Source organism: Eucyclogobius newberryi, unplaced genomic scaffold, assembly GCF_026437365.1.
Source record: "Eucyclogobius newberryi isolate DKJ021-1_F unplaced genomic scaffold, fEucNew1.0.hap1 SCAF_7, whole genome shotgun sequence".
NCBI lineage: Eukaryota > Metazoa > Chordata > Actinopteri > Gobiiformes > Gobiidae > Eucyclogobius > Eucyclogobius newberryi.
This window is the reverse complement of record NW_027316389.1, coordinates 35657859-35685365: the sequence shown is the minus strand read 5'-3', so window position 1 is coordinate 35685365 and position 27507 is coordinate 35657859. Positions and strand designations below refer to the sequence as shown.

The 27507-nt window shown below is 39.6% G+C and overlaps 2 protein-coding genes across 2 annotated transcripts; one reads left to right on the top strand and one right to left on the bottom strand.

Annotated features, from left to right (window-relative positions):
• Positions 1-4089: 4089 nt before the first annotated feature.
• lmf2a (lipase maturation factor 2a) lies at positions 4090-20881 on the top strand. The gene is made up of 14 exons (XM_072435117.1): positions 4090-4288; positions 4860-5113; positions 5967-5995; positions 7755-7948; positions 11704-11882; positions 12571-12709; positions 14008-14136; positions 14205-14310; positions 15004-15100; positions 15322-15504; positions 15636-15804; positions 17626-17737; positions 17899-18007; positions 19366-20881. The coding sequence occupies exons 1-14, from the start codon at positions 4195-4197 to the stop codon at positions 19777-19779; spliced, it is 2208 nt and encodes a 735-aa protein (XP_072291218.1). The 5' UTR covers positions 4090-4194; the 3' UTR covers positions 19780-20881.
• Positions 20882-20982: 101 nt separating this feature from the next.
• Positions 20983-24844, bottom strand: miox (myo-inositol oxygenase). The gene is made up of 10 exons (XM_072434911.1): positions 24678-24844; positions 24516-24587; positions 24319-24399; positions 23703-23865; positions 22920-22987; positions 22670-22779; positions 21499-21566; positions 21363-21412; positions 21181-21293; positions 20983-21107 (listed from the first exon to the last, which is right to left on the bottom strand). Exons 1-10 carry the CDS (start codon positions 24693-24695, stop codon positions 20999-21001), a joined length of 852 nt encoding a protein of 283 aa, XP_072291012.1. The 5' UTR covers positions 24696-24844; the 3' UTR covers positions 20983-20998.
• Positions 24845-27507: the final 2663 nt, after the last annotated feature.

The following is a 27507-nucleotide window of genomic DNA, read 5'->3' as shown; positions in this document are numbered from 1 at the left end:
TAGATGGCCAATATTTTGGGGGAATGTGATGATCACAGACAGGACACTTCCTGTCCCCGACATAGAAGACAAAAGTTGTGTTTTTACGGTATCGTGTTTTTTGAGTGCACAGAACAAACCCACGTTTTGTTTTGTTTTATTTTTGGACTTGACGAAAATTATCTTTTTTGACTTAATGCATGACTAGATGAAAGTACAGGACGAAAAGACAGAAGGGTTTTTAAATTTAGGATAAAATGCAGGCACAAGCCTGGGAAGTGATAATGTGGGTAAATGGGTGACGACTGATGTTTTTGGACAACGGGCAGTAAGTAAAGTGATAGTAAAAGTTATATCAGTAACTTATTTATTTGTATTATCATGAGGAAACCTCGTATTGCGATGTAGACGTAAGTGAGGGAATAAGTTAAATAGTGACGTCCGATGTCCTCCTTGGAAAGACATGAATGGGTCATTAACTAAAGGCAAACGACACCAAGTCATAAAGATAGTCAGAGATAAGGGGCTATTGACTGGCAAAGAATCTGGAGGACTCAGGATGGAGCAGATGTTGTTATCTTTGAGTATCAACGGCAACACCTCAGGGGGAGGGTTGATTGATGAGTAATAGGGAAAAGTTAAAATTAACAGCGAAAGAATTTGACATTCTAAAGTAAATACCTGAAGGATTGTGGAGATTCATCAAGAATTGAATAGATTTAAATAAGACAATATCATCTAAATTTAGACGCTATAGAAGTTATGAAAACCAGTGATAACAGGACTTAAACATTATAGGACTCAGGACGGAGACAAGAGATGGTTAGACTGATAAAATGATGTGCCTTATGTACAAGGGGAAGGTTTAGGATCATTTTGATTGTTATACACATATAGACTTGCTAGAACAAACTAATACACAATGTTTGTAAAGCACCACATGAGCAGGTGTGAGAGATTGAGTTTGAAACTCACCTGAAGCACATATAGAAGATTAGCACATATTACATTAGATGTGTGATTTTATTCAGGCCACACAAACAGAGGAGATGTGAAATTATTAATTATGTGAAGAATTCTAAGTTGTGAACTGACCCTTATGGCCAGCTCAACGGGGGAATTATTGAGATAATTATTATTGTTTGATGTATTTGAATACATACATACATACATACGCGCGCAAACGTGGACACCAAACTTTTAGAGTTTGAAACTTTTAGAGTTTGAAACATTTAGAGTTTGAAACATTTGGAGTTTGAAACAAATGGTGATAAAACAGATTTACAAGTTACAGATCGCAGAGGCAGTGTCGGATTACAGACACACAGGGTGGGGGCCCAGCGCCGTGGAGGGGGGGGCTCAGCCAGGGATGTGACCACTGAACTGTGAAAGGTCAAGAGGTGACATTGCGGAGTGGAGTGACAGACGCAATTCCATCTCTTCCTTGATTACATACTGGATTAGTGAACGTTGTAAACTATCTGGATTATTTAATTTTGTTTAAATGTAGTAGTTTGAGAAATGGGAATTCCATATCTCAAAAAGGGGGGATATGTACGTGTAAACAAACATTCCGAATCAATAATTACTAAAAAAAAAATTGTAAACAAGAAAACTGTTTGAAATGCACTGAATTGTCGAAAAGACTTTGTTTATCACCACAGCAGAACGTGTTGGAGATGTGGTGTTTACAGAGACGAGCCAGGTGGACGAGCAAAGTGGACGGAGCCACACCGTGTCGTCCTCACACCGACCAGGGGAGGACGAGAACATGGGTGCTCTCATGGGAAAGTGAGAGAAATGTCTGGACAACACAGCGGCAGATCCATAACATCGCAGACGCAGGACTTCGTTTGTATGAGTTTTGTCCAGAGTCTACGGTAGAGTACGATACTCTGCTACGATGAACGAGAGACAGAGGCTACGGTGCGCAGAGTACCATACTCTGTGGAAAAAGAATCAACAGTTATCATCATCACAGTGATGACGGTAATATGGGTGCTGAACACCTGTATTATGCACCGGACAATCGGGACAATCGGGACAATCGATCAACATACACAACTGTGTATACCGGTAAAGGGAAAATAGAGGGAAGAAAATAAGTGATCAACTTGAAGGAAGGTTATGAAATGTATAATGTATAATGTACAATTGACATGACAGAGGCTGAAGAAACACAATGGCATATTATACAGCCACAGTTGTTTGCACTAACTAAGAGAGTTTTTTTTATCTGCTACAACATAACTACATGTAATGTTAATGAGATTATGAATTGAGATGGGAAATGTACCAGTTCATATGTGTAATAGGTGTGAGCGAAGCGAGCAGCGGAAGAAGGTCTCTTAAGGAACCAAGAGAGGACGTATGGTGGTGTGGGGACACTTGTGGGACGTTGTGCCTATGTCTCTTTTGTGATCAGGATCACCCAGAACCATACCGCAGGGTCAAGGTCGAGAGGTTAGTGGACAGTCTGGTCCCAGTAGCACCTGATACTACGTATTTGATTCTATTGGGGTGTCCAGAGAGGTCCCTGACGAGAACTGACTGACCAGAGAGCAGTGGGTTTAAGGGCTTTCCGCTTGTACTTCTATATTTCCCATCACACCGCACAAATTATAGACAAGATAAATTGTCTGTTTGTCAAATTACAGAGATTAACCAATCTGACTCAAAATTTAGGACAGTAATGCTGTAGACATGTTGTTGGCCGAGAGAAAAGAAGTGTGTTCAATGTTGAGAACTGTGCATAAACTTTTTGTGTGTAAAAGTGTCATTTTAATACCAATATGAAAGACATGTTGAAAACTGAAAAGAATAATATGTTTGGCATATGAGACAGTGACTAATGCTTTGATAAACAGGAGGGAAATGTGATAAAATGTGAATATATGATTATATTTCTGTGATGTATTTTATCTGCATAATAGTGATATTTTATCTGCATCATTAGTCTAAGAGAAGAACGGGTGTGTGACAGCATTTGTTTGTGAAGGGGTCGTAAAGATGGGCCAAAGGATGTTTACCCTAGGGGGGTGATAACCCAGAGGAGTCTGGGTAATGTTTACCCAAGGCTTTATCTCTACGGAAAAATACCAAGTGCCTTGATGTGAGGCTGACCAATGAGAAATGTGACCCGCCTATTCCAGAATATCTAATAAAACCAACCAGCATGGGAAAAAACGGTGTGAGACGCGGGGGTGAGACGCAGGAGGGTCAGCCAGGCTCCTTACAACGGCCTGGCTGACACAGTCCCCGCGTTTTCTCCCATGCATGCCACACAAATGTCTGATGTTTCTGTGTCGTTTAATATTCTAAGTTGAATTGTGTTCTCAATGTGTTAAGGAATAGCATCGGTGTATGTCTAATTCCATGACACTTCTCTTGCAAAAAAAGTATACAGTATTGCAATTTTAACTTCCTGTCCTGTTTTTTATTTATTTTTAATCACAGACGGAACAGGGTTTCTTACCTTCTTTACCTTTCAGAAAGTGAAAATGAACCCAATTTTCGTTTCTGTCACTCTGATTTTTAAACCTTTTTTGTGTGCTTATTTTATAAAGTATAGGTAAAAAGTAAATTGCACTTGGTTTCAAAATAACCGAATTACTTGGACACTAAAACAAAAAATGCCTGGTATTTCACTGTTTTCTGTATTTTGCAACAAAAATCAAATAACAACTCATTATTGGTTTTTCAACACTGAATCCTGAAAAGAAAATCCAAATACCCATATATACACTGACTGTGTGTACACACGATTGCCTTGTCAGTTGATTTTAATCTACTAAAAGCAGACATTTGACCAAATGTTAGTTCGTGGTCAATCTCAGATTACACAATTGGGTGTAGTTCTTATCACAAATCCATTTTTAAATTGGTATGAAAATAGACCCACATTTAAAAAAAACATCACTATAGAATAGATCTATGTGTTACATACGTCTTTTTAAAATCTAAAACTATTTCCCAGTTTCCAAAAACGCACCCTGCCACTTAAAACAACAACACTGCCTTTGGCGCTACCTTGTGGTCATTTTGTGCATCGAATTGAGATCCGCCCGCTACGTGTCAAGAGTCTGCGCAGCTTCACTCTCCTGCTTCCCGCCAGCGCAGGCACTAGTGCAGGCTCCAGCGGCTACAGGGGCACGGGCTGTTGTTGAAACGGCACGGGAGTTTCAGTTCTGTCTCTTGGGTTGGCTCGGCTCAAACATGGGGAGCATAGTTTTACCGAGGCGCATGTTCCTGTGGTGCATGGCGGCCATCTATCTGTCCGCGTTTGTTTCCCTGTACATGCAGATTCCAGGTTGGTCACTCTTCTGCCCTGCGCTGGAGTTAGCCTAGCAATGTCAACTGCACTCCCCGTTTGTGCTACTTTTTACCAGGATAATTATGATTGGCAGGTTGATGATCACTTTATAAATCTGTTTAGTATTGACACATGCCAACAAAAAAGTAGGTATAAGTAATGTTGGCAAAAACCTTTCGTTTATTTACTTATGGGGTATTTTAAAAAGTCAGCATAATGTATCCCCTTTAATATACACTTAATATACACTTTTTATAGTGTATATTAAAGGGGATGTATTATGCTGAATCAACTTTTAGCCGTATTGAATATTTAGTTTACTCAAAGTTGTATTGTGATTGATCCCAGTATGCTTGAACCTGCATTGTCCTGCAGTTGAGGCTGGAATGCTCAGAAAATTCCTGTTTTTCGCCTGCCCCGTATCCCCGCCCACATTCCTGAACTTAGTAGGAAAATGAAGAGACTTGTGGCACATTTTGGGTTTTAAAATGACACATGGCCACTTTTCAAAAATAAAACCATGTAAATAACGATCCACTTGTTCAAATCATCTGCACCTGTCATCCAGGTCTCTATGGTAACGATGGGGTGCTACCTGCCCGCTGGAGACTGCGTTACAGTGGGAAGTCTTTGTGGGAGCAGCTGTGGAGCTCGCCCTCTCTGCTGTGGCTGGGCCCTCACCTGGGCCTGGACACTCATACGTGCATGGAGCTGCTGTGTCTGCTGGGGGCCGCTCTGAGCCTGGCTGCCACTCTGATGGAGGCCTTCAGGGACAGTGTGGTGTTCCTTCTCCTCTGGGCTCTGTATATGTCCATCTACCAGGTAAACGTTATCAAGTATTAATCATGATATATGAGGGGCTGCCCAAGTTTAGATTGAGGTTTCCGTACACATTATGAGGTCTAATTTCCAGGATCTTTTGCCGTTTGCAGAAGACGGAAGAATATTTCTTGTAGTGCATATGTCGGGTGAGACTGCACTTTTCACTTTATTTAAATGCCTTTTTCTTTGACAAAGTTGAAGGTGAAGTTTATAGTTGTACTTCCTTGGTTGGATATGAGCAGCAGATGTGATATGGGTAGAGGTAATTCCACAACTGTTGAAACCTTGAAACCATATTGTAAACAATTTTTTTAAATTTATATTATTTTTCTTCTCAAATTGTAATTTGACTGGTATAAATGTTAACCACATGTTCTATCGCATGTAACTGTTGAAGTTTTAGTCTATGATGGACAGTGAAGAGGCGGGGAGTATCGTTCTCATGGTCTTTATTTGATGCCTGGAGGGAAAAGGGCAGAACAGTACGGCCTGTAGTATTGTCTTGAGTCTAAGTCCTCTCCCACAGTTTACTTCAAATTATAAATCAGATCTTATGTCCAAAGGATGGACAAAATAAGATGGATAACAAATTAGGAAATTAAAATCAAATCTAAAGGAGCGGTGCAAAAAACACAAATGTTCTAATCATTTAATGTTGTCAACATAAAGCTGGTGGTACTTGTAGACAGACTCTCAGTGGAAAACGTAATCTAAACTTCTTAAAGAGTGTGTTGTTACTTCAATAAAAACAATATTCAAGTAGGAGTAAAAGTATGGTGTCTGAAAACTACACAAACTACGTATTAGAATGTGAGTAAATGTAACGGAGAACTATCTTTTTTGTGTTTTTCAGGTTGGTCAAGTTTTCCTCTACTTCCAATGGTGAGTGTATAGATATTATTATGTTAATTGTGCCTGCCTTTCTCAAATATGCCCTTGCTTCATTCACTACATTACACTGTTCCATTAGGAGAGTGGAAGGGTAAAAAAAAATCTCAATTTATTCCTGCTCCAAAGTTACCGTGTATTGTTTCCATGGCAGCGGTTTTAAGGCCAAATATAGTTCTGAAATCAAAATGTGATGGATAGCGATGTCTGGAGTGCTTTGTTAAACTCAGCCCAATTTTTTTTTTTTTTAATTTAAAAAACACCTCAACGCGGGAAAGACCAAGGAGATGGTGGTGGACTTCCACAGACGCCACCCCACTGCCCCCTCACCAGTGAACATCCAGGGACGGGACATTGAGAGAGTGGACTCATACAAGTACCTGGGTGTTCATCTGAACCACAAACTGGACTGGACTCATAACACAGACGCACTGTACAGGAAGAGCCAGAGTCGGCTCTACCTCCTGAGGAGACTCAGGTCTTTTGGAGTGACAGGGCCACTCCTGAAGACCTTCTACGACTCTGTGGTGGCATCAGCCCTCCTGTAGGTGTGGCCTGCTGGAGCAGCAGCATCACAGAGAGGGAGAGGAGGAAGCTGGACAAAGTCATCAAGAAGTCCAGCTCCGTCCTGGGCTGTGCTCTGGACTCTGTGCAGGAGGTGGGGGACAGAAAGGTCCTGGCTAGATTCACATCTATGCTGGACCATGAGTGTCGCCCCCTGCAGGACACTCTCTCCGCTCTGGAGAGCAGCTTCAGTGAGAGACTGATCCACCCTCGCTGTGTGAAGGAGAGGTTTCGCAGGTCTTTCCTTCCTGCTGCTGTCAGACTTTATAACAAACACTGTTAGTCCTGAACACATATTCATATGCAATTACTGTTGTGATCACATGCAATGGTATTTATTTTATCTTTATTATTTTTTCCCTCCATCCCTTGTTGGGAAATGGGAGGTTTTGTCTATAGGAGTTTTTGTTTATAAGAGATCTTCTATTGAGAATGTTTTTCAAACTTCGTATAAGTTATCTGTTCTTTTCCTCTGTATCTACCTGCGTTGCAACAATGAAATTTCCCCATGTGTGGACAATAAAGGATTATCTTATCTTTATATTTCTGAACAGTAGGACAGGTCCAAAAACACATGATGGGCCTCTCGGCAACCACTCTCTCCAACAGTTAGTATTTACCAGTGAATAGTGAACACGTTTTTGTAGCACAGTGTTAACAGAATTCCCCCCAAACATGTGACTTTGTGACGCTCCATTGAGAAATACACACATGCCCCCATTCTTTGCCTGTCAAAACAAAATTACATTCTCGTGGTAACTAATTTCAATAACACTTGTTTTCTGATTTAAAAAAAAAACTAACCGAAAAACGCTTTCAAATAAGTTTGTTTTAAATTTGCCAGTTTAGTTTTTGTAGTCTTTAGTTTGCGGAATCAATGAGTGATTCATCTTAATCTGAGGTGAGAGTAGTTTGATTTTGTTCTAAATGATAGGTGACCAATGAGCTTCTCTGTTTCACATGCATCACTGAAATAAACAAATCTGATTGCATGGTTCGGGCTTAGTTTGGCTCAAAGCAATTGAAAGTATTGGAGAACTGAATTTCTGGAACCCCTGCAAGTCTTTAGGTTCCACATAGCTGATTAGCCCTTGGCAAGCCTTCACTGTGGAGCTCCATCTGGGATGGGAAGGAAGGGTCAAGCAATTGTCTGCCTAGTGGAGTTTACACGTGTTCTTTCTGTTTCCAGGGACAACTTGCTCCTGGAAGCTGGATTTTTGTGTATCCTGGTAGCCCCACTCACAGTGTTTAGAGGCTCTCGCTCAGTCCGGGATCATGATGCCCTCACCTTCTGGCTGGTCCGCTGGCTGCTCTTCAGGCTCATGTTTGCATCAGGAGTGGTCAAACTCACCTCCCGCTGTCCAACCTGGTGGGGTCTAACTGGTAAGGCACAAACCCCAGAGACTTTTAGACCAGAGATTGTAAAAGTTCAGATGGTTCCTCTGTGACCAAGATTCCAAATATATATTTCAGGCATACTTGATTTAAATCGCTTCTCCTCTTTGATCCTACGACGGTTTTAAGTTTAATCTTTGTCCTCGTCTCACTGTGAGACCACCAGTGCTCTCACCAGAATTTTTTAAGGGGATGGTGTAAATGCCTCATATGGGGTTGCATTTTCTTCCAATGATGGTTTGATGTACCGTCATTATTTCCAAAGGTACATGCACCCTAAACATACTATTGCATGGTGTATGGCCTATCCACAATCCATACATTTGAGTGTTCATTTTAGTGAATATCTTTTATTTGCTCCAAGAGCTGCTTCTTGAGGATTTAAAAAAAATCGTTGCAGGTTTTGTTTTGGGCCTTCTTCCAGAGTGATTACGCGAGAGCACTTTGGCCGCACGTCCAAAGCGTCTGACCCTCAAAGCGCAGGATTTGCGCTGCAAAAACACTGAACGTCCAAGACGCGCGTCCACATAAACTTTGAATGTAACTTGGACGCTTTGACGCAGTAGTATGAACGCAGACTTGTTTATTTGAAGTCGTATTTTAATGATGGCAGCTATCGCCTTCAGATGATGCAGCACAGAAACAGACCACGGAAGTGCTCTCTCTCATATGTCACATTGTGTGGGACAACCACCTGCAAAGACTGGAGAAAAAAAACTTTCAAACCACGAGGTCTTCTACAAATACTTGACAATGACACAGATTCTGTCGCAAAAATAAGTCAACAAAGACTGTTTGCTGCCCAAACTGAACAGATTTTATGTGTCAAAAACAAGCTTTTTATCAAGTTTTATTGAGTCTCCTAACCTTTTCTCTTAGCTGTTGATTTTATGGTTTGTCAGTCAAGAGTTTGAACAACATCTTTTAAAGAATAGGTAGGAAAACAAATGGGATTTGCAAATGTCTTTATTACTTCTGCCTAGGGATGCATACCTAAACCCATGTTAGATTCAGGTCCGCATTCGAATCCAGAGGTTTAGGTTCAGGTCCGGACCTAATGAGTCCGGACCTGAACCATGCCATATTTGCATAATGTTATAACGGCATAACACAAGACACTTGGCTCAATTAAGACACTTGAACAAGGACGAAGATTAAACACAAGGCTTAACTGTAGATTGAAATAAACTCAACTTGTCTTGTTTATGCACTGTTTATTAACGGAAGTTACAACTTACAAATCACAAGCTACGAGCTAGCTGCTATACTATAGCTTAACAGTTACACACATGCATGTGTTTTACTTGAGGAACAACTCCTGAACAAGACCATGTTGAGTATTGGTATTGGGCAGGGGCAGCTGTTTCAGCTGATACTATGTTTGTCAAGTGTATTACTGGTTTGACTGGGCTGTTCCCCACTACAGTTTAATGCCTTTAGATACATTTCCACTCTTTAATTTTGCAGATTAATTGGCATCAAAGTCAGGTAAAAACCTTCAAAAACTAGCATAACAGTCAACTAGAACCACTATAAATCAATCAACTTAGCAGTATCAAAAATATAATATGAAAATATTTTACACAACACATCATATTAGCAGCAATAAACACCAGACCATATTACATAGTTTTTTTGTATTCTACAGTTGTTAAATATTATTTAAATATTAGAATACTAATACCAAATATAAGCTCCAATTAATGAATCCAGCAATTAAACAATATTACTTTGACTTAGTATTTACTTAGATGTATAAATATGTATATTGCACATTAACCCACTGAAATAAATGCTAACTACATCACACCACAACATAATAGTTTGTGTGTCTGTCTGTCTCGTCTCGTCTAGTCTAGTCTAATTTCGCCGGCTTCATCTTCTGCCGCGGGGAAGACGCGAACATCACTGATGGCTCCGGGTGCGCCATTGACAGTGATGTCAGTGTTTACGTCTTTTCCAGCGCGAATTTCGCGATCTATGAAAGGTTTAAGATGGTCTAGATTCTTGAACGAAAAGGATATGGTATGTGAGCGCTATATTGTTTATGAGTCCAGAACCGAATCACTGGGGTTTTGGTTTTTTGGACCTGAACCGAAACATTTTTACAAGTCCGCATCCGGTCCTGCGTACCGGTACGCATCCCTACTTCTGCCTGCAGCTGAGACGGTAGTTGGGGCAAAATCTGTTTTTATTTGTATGTTGCCGTGTTCTCGCTGGGCTGAGGTTGGATGTAGGTGGCGCTTGCAAAAAGTACTTAAAACCTACGGGATTCGATATGGAAAACCACTATGATCGCACTCCGCTACGTAGGAGCGCCGTATCGTGGTGTATTTTCCGACGCTTTTACAAAATAAACCGGTGCGCCGTAAACGAGTGCTGTAATTTACGCCAGACGGCGCTCGGCGTTCTCTTACTTTACGCCATATGCGGCTCCTAAGTGGCGGAGTGTGATCATATTGGCTTTCCATATCTTTTGGGTACCGTGTGAGCACCGTGGTGCTTTTCGTGCGCACCGCCTGCGGGTGCCCGCCGGAGCGTCCCACCATGCCTGTGCTGTATGATTTTGTTTATCATCTCTGGCCTGTAAATGGTCAAGTTTTAAAATATTCCACTCATCATATCCATACCATTCATACTCTTACAATATAGTCATTCATGTAACAAAAAACAGACAAATTTAAAAGACTCAAAAACGGAAAAGGAAAACAAATATAATTTAGAAGCAAGATAAAGCCTTTTTTAGTTTGATCTATTGTCCAAAAAATATTTGTTTTGTACAGTCCGGTCACAAACTTGAGGAGCAGTAATGTTAGAATAATTGTTGAATCGTGACATTTTTTCCTCACTATAATAACACCCCTTTGCTTGTCACGATAATTACTATATCGACTCATCGTTCAATAAATGATAGAAAGAACAATCATTTTTGGGGGTCAATATTTATCGTGTTTCCTTTTGTACTAGTTTTTCAGAGCTGTAGAAATAACTGCAAGTGTTTCATTCACCTATTTATTAATTGCAGCTCATGGGTTTTTCTTACAGTATCGTACATTTTAGAATATTTTAGGGGAACAACATAAATTAAAGTGTATATAATCGCTTATGTATATTTTCTTCAACAATATATAACAAACCTCAAAATGTGTTAATTATCGTCACAGGCCTTAAAGTAGCACCTGAAAACTCCTGTGTACTAGTACGGCTGGTACTTGTGGCCCAGTTGGAGACGCACTACTTAAAACGTGACCTTTTCATTTGTTTTGGGCAGTGGTGACGAGGGATTAAGATTATACAGTTAATCAATAATCGTGATTATTTAAGAATTGAAAAATAATAATCATCACAATTCAAATTTTAATGAAATCTATTGTTTATAAAGTACTTTTTTTATCTGTCTGTTTTTGTCATGTTACTTTATTTTGTCATTCAGAAAGTTCAGTTTCATAACATTGTATTAGGAAGGCAAGTGAAAATGTCAAATACTGAATAACCTACCTGCTATAAAATGTCAAAACTTTTTTGGCTCTGCTCTATAAGACTCATATTTACAGTGCTAGTTAATCAAAACATTAAAAAGCATTAACATTTGTCAGTCTGTGCTGTATTAATATGATGACGAATTGTTGCTCACAAACTTGAGAAATAGGAATGTGTTAGACTACAGGAATAACCGTGAATAATCGGGATGTTTTTCCTCACACTAATCGTAGCACTAAAATCTGATGTTGTGACCACCCTAGCGCTGACTTACCACTACGAGACCCAGTGCATCCCGACACATCTGGCCTGGTTTGCTCACCAGCTCCCCGTGTGGTGGCAGAAGCTGAGCGTGGTGGGCACCTTCTTCATAGAGATCGCCGTCTCTCCTCTTTTCTTCAGTCCACTGCGCAGACTCCGCATCGCCTCCTTCTATTTACAGGTGAAAAATATTCTAAGCTTGTTACTAGAACTTTGAGCTCTAATAGAGGTTATGCACTGACATCATTTACGGCCGATAAACGCCTCACAACATTTTGACTGAGTGACAGAATTATGGGCAGCACAACTGACAAAATTAGTTTTTTTTCTGATTTCGGTCCGTGGAGCTTCTATTTCACACAATTCAAATTTATACTGCAACAACTAACAACAAATGTATACTGCAACAACGGGAAACAACAAAAAGTTGTTTCCCCGTTGTGCTCCGACTGTGCAGAGCTTCGTTAGCTTGTTAGCTAAATGAAGATAAGTTTGTTATTTTAAGTTCGGGAGTAGGACCATACCTTTCACGCCACTTCCGGCAGCTACACTATTTAATCATCCAGGTCACACACATCAGCATTTGTGACTTCATTCCCCTCCCTCCGACCCTCGTCTAAATATTATTCTAATTGATGTCCTAGATGTTCTTCTCGTATGTCAATAAACACTTTGCATTGTAGCTTGGGTTGTGGTCCTCGTCATTGGGAACTATCATAACAAGTTCTTTCACATTTTAGTTACAAAAAGTGAGTGACAAAAGCAATTTTGTCACTCACTTCTACGATTCAGAAAGTAGCGATGGCATCTGCATAAGTTCTTATCATTAGCATCACAAAAGAAATGTAATTGAACGTTTTACCCCATAGATTCTGCTGCAAGTTCTCATCATTTTATCTGGAAATTACAACTTCTTCAACCTGCTGGCAATAGCTCTGTGTGTGTCTCTACTGGACGACCAGCATGTTTACTTCTGGATACAAAAGTCATACCAGACCAGCCACAAGGGTGAGAAATGAAATGGGCATTGATTTAAAGTCAATGTCAAATGCTTTTGTTTTTGTTACCCCTTAAAAGTTTGCAAACACAAATGTTCTGGATTCCAGAATGGGCAGCAGAGTGGCTAGCACTCCTCGAATCAGAAATGACTATATATATATATATATATATATATATATATATATATATATATATATATATATATATATATATATATATATATATATATATATATATAAGCCTGTTTTCACCTCACTTCTGAAGTCACTGTGCAGTTGGTTGCCAGCCGCCATTAAAAGCAACAACAAAAACAAAGTTGCATTTACTGTCATCTACTGGATTGAGTGTGGACTGTGTTTTTAGCGGTCTCTATAGGCCGCTGGGGAATACTCCGCATGAAGCCTGGTTCTACTTCTCTCGCCCTTTTCATTGTCAGACCGTGTTCAGAGGCCGGTTCATGCTTTAACATGAGCTTTTAGAACCAGAGTGGACAGCAGCTTCTTTTAGAACTCTGCACATGTGCTCTGAGGACCACGCAGTCTCAAACCCATGGATCTGTGCTCAAACCACGCTGAATAAACCTAATAAGTTTTGCCCTGACTGAGCATGTGCAGAGGAGAAGCGAAGCAACAGCAGCGCCAAGTTTCAACAAACAGACTTAAAACTCTTTGTCTGTAGCTAAGGCTTTGTTCATGTTTCCAATGATTAGATGTTAGTCAGAAATACAGGCGGTCATTTGATAACAACATGGAGCGCTTATTTATGAATTGGTCGGTGAAGTGAGACTACTTAATACATGTAGCACTATGATAAGGTATGAGAGTTTAGCTCAGTAGGATCGACAGTTGCACTTCACGCTGGAGACCCACCCTTGCTTATAAGATTTATATAATTTAAAACTTTTATGTTATCCCCAAAATATTGATGAACACCCCAAGTCTTCTCGCCCATCCATAAAAATAACTGCACGCTACTGCCTCACAGCAAGGTCAGTTTCGGGTCACGTCTGGGTGGGTTTCCTCCGGGTGCTCCGGTTTCCGCCATCAACACCACATGCTCCAGTTAAACCCTCCTGCTACAGTTCTGGCGTTCTACTGCAGATGCCTGTGGGTCATCCAAACCCGAAGATAACATGAGGGCTCTTACAACTCAGAGTTAGCTAATGATGAGAGGAAACCAATAAAACATGCTTCAATAAAAGTTAGATTAACTTAGATTAACTCCTTTGAAACTTTTAGATTGGAAAATCATGAGTTTGTTGAATGCTTTTTTTTTTTGCATGATAGACTTTTTTGTTTTGTGTTCAGAGTCCAGGCTGTGGTCTTGGCTGGCGTACAGCGTGGAGCTCATTGTTTGGGCGCTCCTGGTTTTTGGGACAGTGATCTGCTTCGACCTGCAGATTGACACGCAGAAGAAAAGCGTAGCCTCTAGGACCGGTGAGGAGGACGGCAAATCATTCTTCATATTCAGAATTCTGCTTTAACGTCGCATTCTTGGATTTCAGCCTTCACTTACCACCAGTTCAACCAGTTCCTGAAGGCCGTGACTGTCCCTTGTGTGTGGATGGGCGTCCTGTCTCTCACATGGGAGATGATCACTGCCATGTTCAGGTCAGTCAATCATGTTGTATGGGGCTCAGAAGTCATTTTCCCATTGAGTTTTCCTGTAAACGTATCAAATAATATATGTTCTACAGTGTGACGGCTCAGAATAAAATATAGCACTTTAACTTTTTGGATTAAAATAAATAATTTGCTTCCTGGAATTATAAATCTTTGTATCGGACCAAAGTTTTGATACACTGCCTGTCCGAAAAAAAAAAAAGTCACCACCTGGATTCAAATGGTGCGATCCTCATTCTGGATAACTGCTGCATAGGTCCAACAAAATACTAGCGTGTGTGACAGGAAGTATAGAATTTTCATAAAACGGGATTGGGGGCAGAGTGCTCATTTTCTGATCCTAAGGTCAGCGGTTGGAATACTGCTCTCGATATTAACATCATGGTAGGGCAGTCAGATCCACTGACCCAGAGGTTGGCTGTGCAATCGCAGTTGCCTCAGGAGAATACTGCCCTTGTGTCCTTGGGCAAGACACTTAACCCGGTACTTCTTCTCCACACAGTTTCTTACAGCTAGATTAAACGGGTCCACACATAAGCCCAACGTGGATCTGTCAGCTCATTTTGTGATTCCACTTAAGTGGTATTGATACCACTGGCTCCCAATATTGTTTAGTGTTGATTGGTACTAGATTTACAGGTATGGCACAGCTCCATCTGAAATATTGCCATGTGTTTGAAGGTGTGCATGTGTGAAAGGGTTCCTCCGAAGGCTGTGGGGGACTCTGCAGTGGACAGTGTTTGGAACTGCAGCTGTTGCTATGTTCACTATCAGTCTGGTAAGCACATCATGGTAACAAATGAATAAATATATGGTTAATGCTGAGTATAGTGTAGACCACTATACTCTGCATTTACCATATTATACGCAGTGCTGAAAAAGCACAATATAAACCCTAAGCATTATTATTGATGTTAAAGAAAGGTATGCATAAAATAAACTGACATGGTTTGTTTCCGCGGCAGCCCCTATTTTATCTACTTGCTGGTTTTGTTTCAGGTGCCGTTCACTTACATAGAGTATGACTCCAATGCAAACCTGTGGCCCGGAGTGAGACAGGCCCACGAGCTGGTGGACCGCTATCAGCTGGTCAACTCCTACGGCCTGTTCAGACGCATGACCGGAGTGGGCGGCCGGCCTGAGGTGGTCATTGAGGGCAGCTATGATGGAGTCACATGGGTGGTAAGACTACCCTTTTGCAGTTTCTATTCAAATGCATAAATCATTAGTGTAATTGGGTTGATTTGATCTGAAGGAGCAGTGTTGGCCGGATTGAGTTTTAAAAGGAGCCTATTTTGTGTTTTATCTGACAGGAGATCGAGTTCATGTACAAACCAGGGAACATGAGTAGGCCTCCCCCTATGGTGACCCCCCACCAGCCCCGCCTAGACTGGCAGATGTGGTTTGCTGCCTTGGGACCTCAGCAGCAGTCCCCCTGGTTCAGCAGCCTCATGCACAGACTGCTGCAGGGAAAACAAGACGGTATGGTCCATCTCAAGAGAATACACTAGCGTTTGATGTACAAAATGTCAAATTTACATGAAGATTTTTTGTGTCTCTTATGTGTTCTAATTGGGATTTTAAAAAAAGGGTTTCTGCCAATTGCAACTCCTATTTCAGTCATCTTAATCTATAACCCGAAAAATCCCAGTGAGATTACTAGTCTCTCTTTCAATGTCCGAACCAAACCAGCAACACGGATCAGTTATTCCATCTGTAGCCTTTGTTCCCAGGACACCTTCCTTTTGTCAGCCCCCAGACTACGATGGAAAAGAAAGGCTTTCAGTTCAGTAAAATGAGCTGTGTGTTCGAGAACTGGTCTCTTCTGAATCTATGTCATTGATGTGGATATAAATGTTTTGGCGGAAAGCACTGTTCGTGAAGGATTTATAAATGTAAATGGATTTCAAATGTTTGATTCCAGTATGCTGCTGCCTCTTGGCCAGGTCGCGCTTCAAAAAGAGATTCTTAATTATAAATGACTGTTAAACCTAGTTAAATAAAGGTCAAATTAAATAGATGAATGGATAAAAACAGGCTCTATGGTTTGTAACCGTTTTCAGGCAACTCATTCTTGTGATTGTTTAAACCTGTATTGATCTATTTCCAAACCTTTCAGCAGTCATTTAAACTGACCTGTTGAAATCAATTCTTTTAGTTTGCAGACTTTTTTGTATACTGTACAGCAGGCTTTTTGATAGGATTTTACACCCCGTCCAAATAATTTTGTCCGGGGGTACGGGGGCCGACTACGCAAAAAAACTAGTAGCTTCGGCATTCTCCGGACTAAAAAAAAGTACTTTAAAAATGTGGTCGTTATGGAAAACCAATATGATCACACTCCGCCACTTAGGAGCCGTGTATCACGGCGTATTTTCAGACGCTTCTACAAAATAAAGCTGCGCTTTTACAAAATAAATCTGCACTTTTTCAAAATAAAGCGGCGCTTTTAACGCGGTACGCCGTCTGACGTTATGCCGTGCGCCATAAACGAGCGCCGTAATTTACGCCATACGGCGCTCCTAAGTGGCAGAGTGTGATCATATTGGCTTCTCATATTATCGATATATGAATATAATAATATTCCATTTTTTTCCTAAGATTTATTAATAAAATGGCCGTCCCTGCACTCGAAAATGCCCGTCCACATTTCAAAATACCCAGTCCAAAATGGGGGAAGACGGACCTTCTATCTAAAATTCTGCTGTACAGAAAGTAACACGGACCTGTCATTGTGTTTTTGTTAAATACATGCAGAGACTGTGTCGGCCTCCTTAACATGGACAGCTAACCGTTTGGATGATATGGTACTATAGCATCTTTGAGGTAGGATGGGGCCTTGTCATTTATGGCTTTGTAAGTAAGGAGGAGGATTTTAAGTTCGATTCTAAACTCAAGCCAGTGAAGAGACTCGAGCACCTCTCTTCTTTTAGTGCCTTTTGGAAATCTTGCTCCTCAACCAGTTGAACGAGCAGGGAGTGACTGTACAGTCTAATCCAGATGTCACAGATGCATGATACTTTTTTCAGCTTTGCTTTCAGGGAAGGTTTTTCAGATTTTGACTACGCAAAAGTTGTTTTAAAGGCTTCATTTATGAGCTGTGCAGTATATTGGACATCTGTGACCAGTGACTATGGTCGGAAAAAGAGTCTCGCAGACAATAATCTGTTTAACCCTGAAAAAAACAAATATTTGTTTTAAAACTCAATTCAGCATTAACATTTGAGTGAGGAATTGGACCCAAATGCCAAGTCAGCTTCACCAAACTCTGCAACCCATTTTTGCTGCTTTGTGTGTTTTTAGTGATCGAGCTGATCCAGTCTGATATCAGTCGGTATCCCTTCCACCAGCAGCCCCCTGCCTACCTTCGGGCTCATCGCTACAAATACTGGTTCACAGAACCCAAGGCCGATGGGTAGGTTTCTTCTCAATGCCAACCTTGTTTTTTAACTTTAACTATGACTGCAACGCCAAAACGCTCAACCAGCATTTGGCTAATGTCAGGCTCTGGCCATGAATATAAATCTATTACAAAAGGTATTTTTCAAATAATTCCTTTCATTTGTTGATTGACAGATCGTACCCAGAGCGCTGGTGGAGGCGAGTCTATGATGAAGAGTTCTATCCCACAGTGCACCTGGGCAACGCTTTTCTAGAGGGCATGCTTAACCAACATGGACTCAAGGTAAACCATCAGAGCATCAACATGATTTTAATGTTAAGGTACACTTGATGGTCCCCCTAGGGAAAGTCGTCCTCTGCGTTTGACCCATCCTTCAGGGACCCAGCTTAGACCTTTGTGCTGGGTTTGGCCAGGACTGTAACTGGAGGGTTTTATGTTAAAAAAACAGAGCACCTGGAGGAAACCACCTGGACTCTGAGAAACGTGCAAACTCCTCACAGAAAGGTCCGGTCCAGCCCGGGAGGCAAACCCACAACCTTCTTGCTGTGAGGGAAGAGTGCCAGCCAGATTCATCTAACTACAGTGAAACCTTGTTTATCGCGGGCGTTACGTTCCAAAAAGAACCCGCGATAGGCGAAATCCGTGAAGTAGAAACCTTTATTTTTTTTACAGTTATTATACAATGAAATACTCCATAAAACACTGAAACTCACGCGCGCCGCTCTCACCGGCCTCGCAAACTTCAATTTGGCAAGCGGTTTTACGTACGTGTATATATTAATCCATTAATCCATAACGTTACCATAACCGCGAAGCAGCGAGACCGCGAAAAGTGAACCGCGTTATAGCAAGGGTTCACTGGGGATTCTCTTTTACTATTGTCTTTGTAATTCAAGCTATGAGCTATAATAACTGACCAATCAGGTGCCATATGTTGTCGATGTCTTAAACAGTTTCCGTTGGCAAGTTGGCGAGTACCTTCTACAACCTCTCTCCTGATTGGCTCTGTGTGTGCCACAACCACAGAGCAACTGTGGTTGGGGTTGAAAAGTGCTGTCAGATTTTCTTATATGAAACTTGGCTCCACATTAGCCGCTGTAACTGCTAGCCGCGATTGTCTTCAATTGGCTGAAGTTGAACATTATGAGGTCCCCATATATCCACTGATATATACTATATTTATATATACTGTACTATGTCTATGGTCAAATCCTATAGTTTATTCCTAACCATGGGTCCACGAGCAAGACACTGTGAGTGGATTAAATCAATAATGGACTACTAACTAGTTTAGTTAGTATTTATTACAAAATATACAGTGAAAAGGCTTAACCATTCATCATACCAGAGTGTGTTTCAGAAGAGGGGTCAGAGGGACTTTTAACTTGGTCCATTTATGACTTTATTTTTTTAAGATTAGTAGTTTATCAAGCCTACTTTGGCCAAATGACATACCAATCATTTTAAATGAGGTTCAAATGGGGACCAATACAAAGTTAGGAGAATCTGAGTCATCATCATACATCTGAGGCATTTTTCCTGTTTTTGTATTGTATTTCAATTTTTTTTATAATGCTTTAAAGCCCTTTTTTAATTTTACATCAGAGTGTTAAATATTTACTTTCAGTTTTTTCTTACAGGACTCTTCTCCTCCTCGCCGAGTCTCCAAAGCCAAACTGGCCCATGCTGTGAGATGGATGCGGTCCCAGGTGAAAGCAGTACCTGCTCATTTAATAGTGTGGACTCTCATTGGATGTAGCGCCCTCCTCTGCCTGCTCAGAGCACTGCAACACAGGAGCAAACACCGGATACCACAAACCGCTGAGGCCACAGTAACTGAGAGTGAGCTTACTGGAGACGAACTTCAAGAAAATTATGGCGAGGAGGAAGGAAAGGAGGTAGGAGAGGAAGGAAAGGAGGTAGGAGACGAGGGGCTGCAGGAGGAGGATGAAGGAAGCGAGGGAAGCCCAGAGCAGAGAGTGAATGATGTGGAGACAGAAGAGCAGTCACAAGAGGAGATGGAGCAGACAGAAAAGCACTTGAGGAAAAGATAGAGATAAAAGATGATGTTATAAATTCATACCACTTATCCCAAAAAGCCTTTAAGATTGCCACTGTGATATTCCAATGTGACAATAATGGGTGGTATCTCCTTCTGCCAGCATTAGGACATTGGTGTAAGGCTTAAATGTTTAAATATCAAAAAACAACTACCCCACCTTTCAATAGAAAGTTGAATATGTTATGTTATTCAGATTACAAAGCCACCCCTGAATCTGATTTGTGGTGTCAAATGAATATCCCACAAAATAGAAGTTGTATTCACAAATGACCGTTGCAATTTGTTCCCACAATTTTAGAAATTGATTTCCAATTAAACAAAACTGGGTTCAAATTAGCATTTATAAGCAACAATGTCCTTGTACCTTAAGTCTAGATGTAAATAGAAATGGATCAAACTGTCCCTGTCCATATCTATGGAGTTTGCATGCCGAGTAGATATTACAGCATGCTGTACCTACATTTGTACAAATTTGTAAATTCAAATGAACAAATTAGGCAAGTATTGGGTACAAAATTGTGCTGATTTTTGGGAATTAATTCCTTTTAGATTATTTTCATGACCATACAAATGTTATGGACAATTTGAGTAGATTTGGTTGAGTAAACCAGACTATTGAATGATGTTAAATGAATAGCTTGAAATACAAGACTGGAGTAATACGATTATAACAAATTTCACTGTCAAGTTTTCCCCACTGCTAAGCTTTGCCTATTTTCATAACTTTGCCTTGGTTTATCAGCTCATAATACATTATTTATAGCACTTTTTACCTCTATTGTTGGAGTGCCCAAGGACACCAAAGTGCAAGTGCAAATGGCTGAACTCTACAACAGTTGAGGTAAAGAGTGCAAAAGGATTCCTACAGTTAACTTATTCTGTATTTGAACAGACTAAATTTAAGATTCTACTGAGAAATATATTATATTTGAATTATGTGCATTATATTTTGTACTTGTGTATATTATGTGTGGTGTCACGCTGCTGTTGCTGTAAACCTTTTACATTTTGTCACTAGTAAATGCTACAAATGAATGATTAATAAAAAACATTTTTATTACATGATGAATACAAAGTGCTATTTTACGGTCTGATTGTGATTTTTTTTTTTTTTTTTTTTTTTTTTTTTTTTTCATTTACGAAGGTTAAATGCAATATGGTTAACATGGATCCAACCGTGAGATAAGATAAGATATGTTTGTCATTGTCGTTCACCACTTGAGTATTCCGGGGCAGTACTTGTCAATGAGTGACTGGTAATATGTCTTCAGCTGCTCCACGTCAGGCATGTCAGTGGTCTTGGTGTACAGGTCAAATTTGCTATAAAAATGTAAATTAACTGTTAAATTTCCTAATATCATGCGTTGTAATTGAGATTTGACCTGTGACTGACTTGAATTCTTTGACCCAGGGCAGCATTTGGAGGTCCTTGTTGTTGCACAGATGGAAGTAGTCATTGTGAGAGTGCCAGGGGTAGAAGGAATGGAAACGGATCATGTACAACCCCTAAAAGAAAGTGTGGTATAAAGTTAGAATGTATTCATGTATTCAAAAACGAAAACAATATGGACTTACTTCCTCTGGGATGGAGCATTTGTTGAACTTCAAAACCTGGTAAAGATATTCTGCAGGGAGGAAATTACATTAAAAAAAGGAAAAACTGTATTATATTTTGGATTTTGGATTGCTACCATGTTTGAGGGAGTCTTACCATCGTGACCCCAGGACATGAGCACTTTGTCTATTCCACAGTTCGGCTCGTAGATGCCACAGTCAGTGCTAAACAAAGGGACATCTCATTGATTTAAATGGAAATTGAATATAAGTAATAGCCAAGTATTGGTATAAAAGGCCCATTTTGCTTCCTTTATAAACAGAACATTTTCACTCCAGATGACATAACTGTAATTTGTATTATGGGCAAAAAGTTGATTAATGTTTATAATTTGCTCAGTTTGAACTTAATAGTACATTGAGTTATATTAAGCATAAGGGCGTGGGATGTTGGACTATTTATTTATTCCATTTTGTCCACCATATATCTTATAAAAGGAAACTCTAAAGCTATGCTGTATATAAAAATAAAGCTCTAACCCTTATATTTCCAGTCAAATCAATCATTCTGGGAAGCATCAGGGTCAGATTGTGCTCCAAACCCACAAATAAAAAACTACCCTAAAATGAAAAATGAAATTGAATGAAATGGACGTTTTTGCTTTATTACAAGTCCCTAAAACTCACTTGAATTGAACGTGAATTTACCTTCAGCTTTTAAAAGAGAATTGTCAAACCAAACCGATGCTCATTTTAGTGTCAATCAGACCATTGCTCCAGAAACCAGGCGGGATTTTAAATCTGAATTCCTCTGTGCAGCTTTTTTCTACTTATAACTAGAGTAAAACAGAGTTCAAGACTACAGTCTCAGCTTCACAAAGGCTCCAGCCAATTGTTTGTCTGTTCAGGCGTATTTTGGAAAAATAGGCCCCAAGCAAAGGAGTTTAGAGTACCTTTATTTCAATATATGTTTTACTTGCATTTGTATATTTTGAAGTAACAATTAGCCCAATTTAAATTGTATGCTGTATTTTGCTAATTCTAGTTTTTGATGAGTATACTATGTTTTGATGCCTTGCATAGATTGCATTAACTCTAAATTATGAATCTGATCTTTTCTGTCGTTGATCAGTACCCTATATTTTTTGTCAAAAACACTTTTTCTAGTAATTATTTGGGTCCTTACTCAGTACTTTGTAGTTTATTTCTTTTTGGTATAATTTCACCAAGACCACAGCCAATGCAGGCAATATTAAGAACATTTAAATAGATTTTTTTCTTGGTCATGTCACACCCTATGCCCCCTTGAAAAATAAAAAAAGGTTTACTTGTAGTTTGGGTTGATCTCATCTGGATTGTCTTTAAAAGAAGTGTCTCGAAAAACAATATTTTTTTGAAATTTGCAGCCGACAGGGAACGTGTCTCCAACGACTGCCCACTGGATAATAAGAAGACATGACCAATATTAAAAGTAGTTTAAAATTACTTGTGGCTTTTGCAGAGTTGTGTTACAATATCAATGGGTTTAATTATTTAAAATACAGTTAAATTAATTCCACAAATGAATGGTGCTGTTACCTGGGGCTCGCCCCATAGAGCCATGATCTTGCCTATGTCATGGATGAGGCCGACTAGCTGGAACCAGTCTGTGCAGAGATCATAGCTGTTAGTTTGGTTTGAGATCACGTGCCTGATTGTACTCTGGTAGTCCTCTGTTTAACCCCTGGTTGTATCCCAGTTGTACCACTTGTACTCAGATTGTACCCTGATTATAAGGGCATGCGACTTTCTAGTGAGAGAGTAGGAATGTGTTCTGTATTGATATGTATTGTGTGGATGTATGAGGGTGCATGACTGCATGTGTAGATCTGACTGAATCTTCTGCTCTACTTAGTACATTGTATATTATTTATTGAAAACAGTATCTCGTTTTTGTGTATACTTTAGTTTTTGGACCTTAAGTTATGAGAAATGACTGAATGATGCTTTGTGAGAAACTGCTAAAAAGACATTGAGATACTGCTATCATAACAAAGATTCACGTAGTGTCCGTTCAAACTGGTTTAATTTGTTGCACAAAAAAACTATTTTGGTAAGAAAATGTAGCAAAATATACATAAAGGTATATGTTAAGAGTTCTCAAAGACAAGAAAAAAGGCACTCCGTTAATGTTTGTAGTTTGTTCCCTGATTATACCCTCATCGTATTGTGATTGTGCGCCCTCCTTTGTCCCCTGGTTGTATTCTTGGTTGTTGTAACCTGGTTGTGCGCCCTTTGTCCCCTGATTGTATACTTGTTTGTAACCCTGGTTGTGCGCCCAGTGTATACTCTTGACATACTCTGGTGCAACCCTTTTTGTACCTTTGTCAGGGTGCTTTTTGCGGATGCCCTCAGCAGTCTGGAAAGCGTGGAAGGAGTTAGGAAAGTCCACATCTGGATCAGACTCATCCACCAACTGGTCCAGAGACATGACAGCCTCCATTATCCCCATCTCATTGTGGTTGAAGCTGGTCCACTCTGCGTGCTGCGAGAGACAACAGGGACACCTACATTTACATATATGAACATTGTAGAGCTATCGGCAGAAAGGAAAATACCTGGAGTGAGAAAAATGATATACCGGTATATAAATGCATCGTTTCCTAGTACTTTCCTATATAAATATGCTTTTGTTTTTTTTGCATTAGCTCCTATGCAAAACAAGGAGCTAATACCTGGTGCAGTTTGGAACAGACATAGAGATACTAAAATGTTTTGAGAGCTTTTTGCCACGACATGTAAACATCATAAAGTCACAAACACATGTGACTCCAACTATTCCACAATTTCCACAAAAGATTTATGCTTTAGATTTAAGATAGATCAAGATTTATGTTGCCTTGTGATATTTTGACAGTGAATACCACTCAAGCCTATTTTAAATTTACAATACAGTATTTAGTTAACAGGGAGTTCATATTTCTGAAGTAATGCCGACCTTCTGCCTGACAAACTTTGTGGTCTGGTTGGTGTGCATCAGTTTGTAGGTCTTGAAAACTCGCTCAAACAAATCTCCATTCTGGAACACACACACAGTCAGTTCTTGCAAATGACTAAAGTCTGTTGAAAATTGAATTTTTACAACATACAATATAATTGATACAATGATTTAAACATTCTTACATTTGGCCTTACCTCATAGTTTCTGTACTGTTCTTTTTTCTTTTCCTCCAAATTGGGACGATAAACTAGAGATGGATCAGGACCCTGTAATCAGAAAGGAGAAATAGACAGCTTTTTTCCCATTGCCACAACCTACATAATACTTCAAGCTTGAAAATAAATGCAAACTCCTACAATGTTGACGAGCCTCATGATGACTGTCTCATGTCCTCCTCTGCCTCTCTCTGCCCTTTAACTTTGTTTATATACATACTTGGAGCTGATAATGCACTTGACTCGTCACACTTTAACCAAAGCAGAGCCACTGTTCCATGCTGAACCTTAGTCCTCTCCACAGCCCCCCCGATTATTCTCCTGTAGCATGATTCTATCAATGTAGTATGACTCAGTGTTTCTTACTTGTTAATTATTTTTAACTACCATATAAATACCTTTGATTATTAAACAAGACCTGACCTTATTTCTTAGAATCACATGTGGAAATGGGAGATTGGTTTGTATTCAGGGCAATCAAACAAACCCTTGACACTGGCCTACATTTTTGTTTTCCAATAATTAAATTTCCGGAGTAATTTTGCTCCAATTTGTATATCCTGTTTGGTATCCTGTTTAGGAATATATTTCAAAACTGGTGGGTTGTTACTGACAATACGACTCATGTTCTGCTTTCTACACTAAAGGGTCATTGACCTACACATGTCTAACACAAAAGGCAGTGGCTCAAATACTCACTTCCTACTGGTCAATACTGCTCTGGAAAAGTTATTTTCTTTTCACGAAAACTCAAAAGCACAGAGCGAGTCATGTTTTGGTAGACTTAGTCCAGTATAGATTAATATTTGTTTACAATCTTAGTTGGCGATTATTTTGGTAAAAGATTAGTTTAACATCATTATTTTTCCACAGATAGTGCTTAAACACAGGACTTGTGCGAATGGTAAGGATTGCATGGATGTGTTTTTCTGCACTTTGACATTAATCTACATTATTTTCAATTGATTCTTCTTCTTGATTCTACATCAATGTAGACATTGTTGTATCTTTGTTGTCTTTGGGACTGCAGCAGTGCCCACTTTCTAGACAAGCTTCTCAGAGGGGAAGACATAATGTGAGCATTTGAGAAATAGTTATGTGAAAGCTACAAATTAAAATGCTTACTTGAGTAATAATAATCAAAACGTTTATTGAAGTAAAAGCCCATCAACAGGTGACTTACTGCAATCTACCGTCTGACCACTAGAGGAGACCACTTTTAATCTTTTTACTAACTTCTAGAAGAAGTAATGTGGGGTTCACATAATGAACCCCACATTATTGATTAATGTGGGGTTCATTAAATGCATCAGATTTAGCCACAAGGCACATTTTCATTTGTAGTCCGTTGTAACAGATGTTATATTGTTACCCTAAAAAAGACAGATTTAAACTATGTATGCACAAAACTATTTATTTACAACGATGTGTTTAATATGTTTATGTTATAATTTTTGCCAGTTGGGCTTAGCACTATCTTAACTTAGCTCCAGGTAACTCTAGATCTCACACAAACTGTGCCTAACCCTAACCACGTATCACTTTATCATGTTAATTTAATTTAATAAGAATATTTCCAAGTAACTCCCCCTGTACCTCACACACATAAAAGTGCTGAAACCAGACAGGGCAGGCACAAGTGAAAACTTTATAACATGTTTATTACACACTGCCGCTGTTATAAAAAAAACCTTATTAGACATAATGGTTCACAAAAGGACACTTTCCTTTAGCATATATTCACATTACAACCGGTGTGTTACATAAAATTCAAGTCATTAATAGAGAAGTATAAAGTGCTTTAATAACATGTTGTCCTATTGACCTTTGGGAAATCCTGAAAGTGCCTAGTATCTAACAGCTTGTGATAATCATGTAGTGTGAGCACTACAGTGTGAGACAGGCTGCTTCTCAGCTGAAGGCACAGTCATGAATAAAAGGCGCTGGAGCACAGCGCAGCAGATGCTCCAGGATTAGTAGATGAGGGGTGGACAGGTTTGGCTTATTCTTTTTTTGCACTGAGGCAAAGCTACTTTTCTACTGTCTACATGGATCAAGAGAGTTAGACCAAGATAAATGGATTATGGGGTTTAGACACCAGACCAGTTTAAAGCAGAGGCAGTGACGGCAGCAGCTCTTAAACAAAGCCAAATTTAACAGGCTTCTCTGGGACTCTTTGTTCTCCAAATACACGAACAAGTGGATCAGCTCTAAGTTACAACATCAGTGTGGAACGATGCTGCTAATGCAGTCAGGCGCTTAGGCAGATGGTTTAGTTGTCTGCAAATGAGGTCTTACTGGTATTTATGCATTATGTTTGACAGCTGAACCCAGCAGTGGGTTTCAAACATAAAAAAAACTTATTCATGTATACTTTTTTCAGGAACTTTAACTATAACATAAGTAGATAATTATTTTGAATTGCAAAATATTGACTTACATGTTTCTTTACGTGCAGTTGTGGCGGGACAATACAGAATTACTGAAAGCAATCCACAATATAATGAGGAAAACAAATGAGGAAACACTGTTGTAACCAGGTTAAAAGTGAATTGACGTTAATTTAGCATGATATGTCTCATTTAAATACTCATTCAGATGTGTAATTGGGCTAAAAGTGGCCTAAACTAAAACATGATTAAACCAGATGCATACCATACTCAAGGAAAACTCAAACAAATACATTTACTAACGCAAACAATTGTCATTTTGCTTCTCCTTTAGTATGAATGATGCAAGCACTGTTCCTATATCGACCCATTACTGTATGTGAACAACATATCCCTACTTATATCTCATAGAACTACATCTTTACTACAATTTTACATCTGTGAGAACATTGACAAAACAGTGCTCTTTCACAGACAGTTGAAGTTAGGAGCTACGCCCCAGTGTCGGACTAAGGCATAGTGATACTCATACAGTGAATATAGACCCTTTAAAGTCTATTGTCATATAGACTTAAAAGACT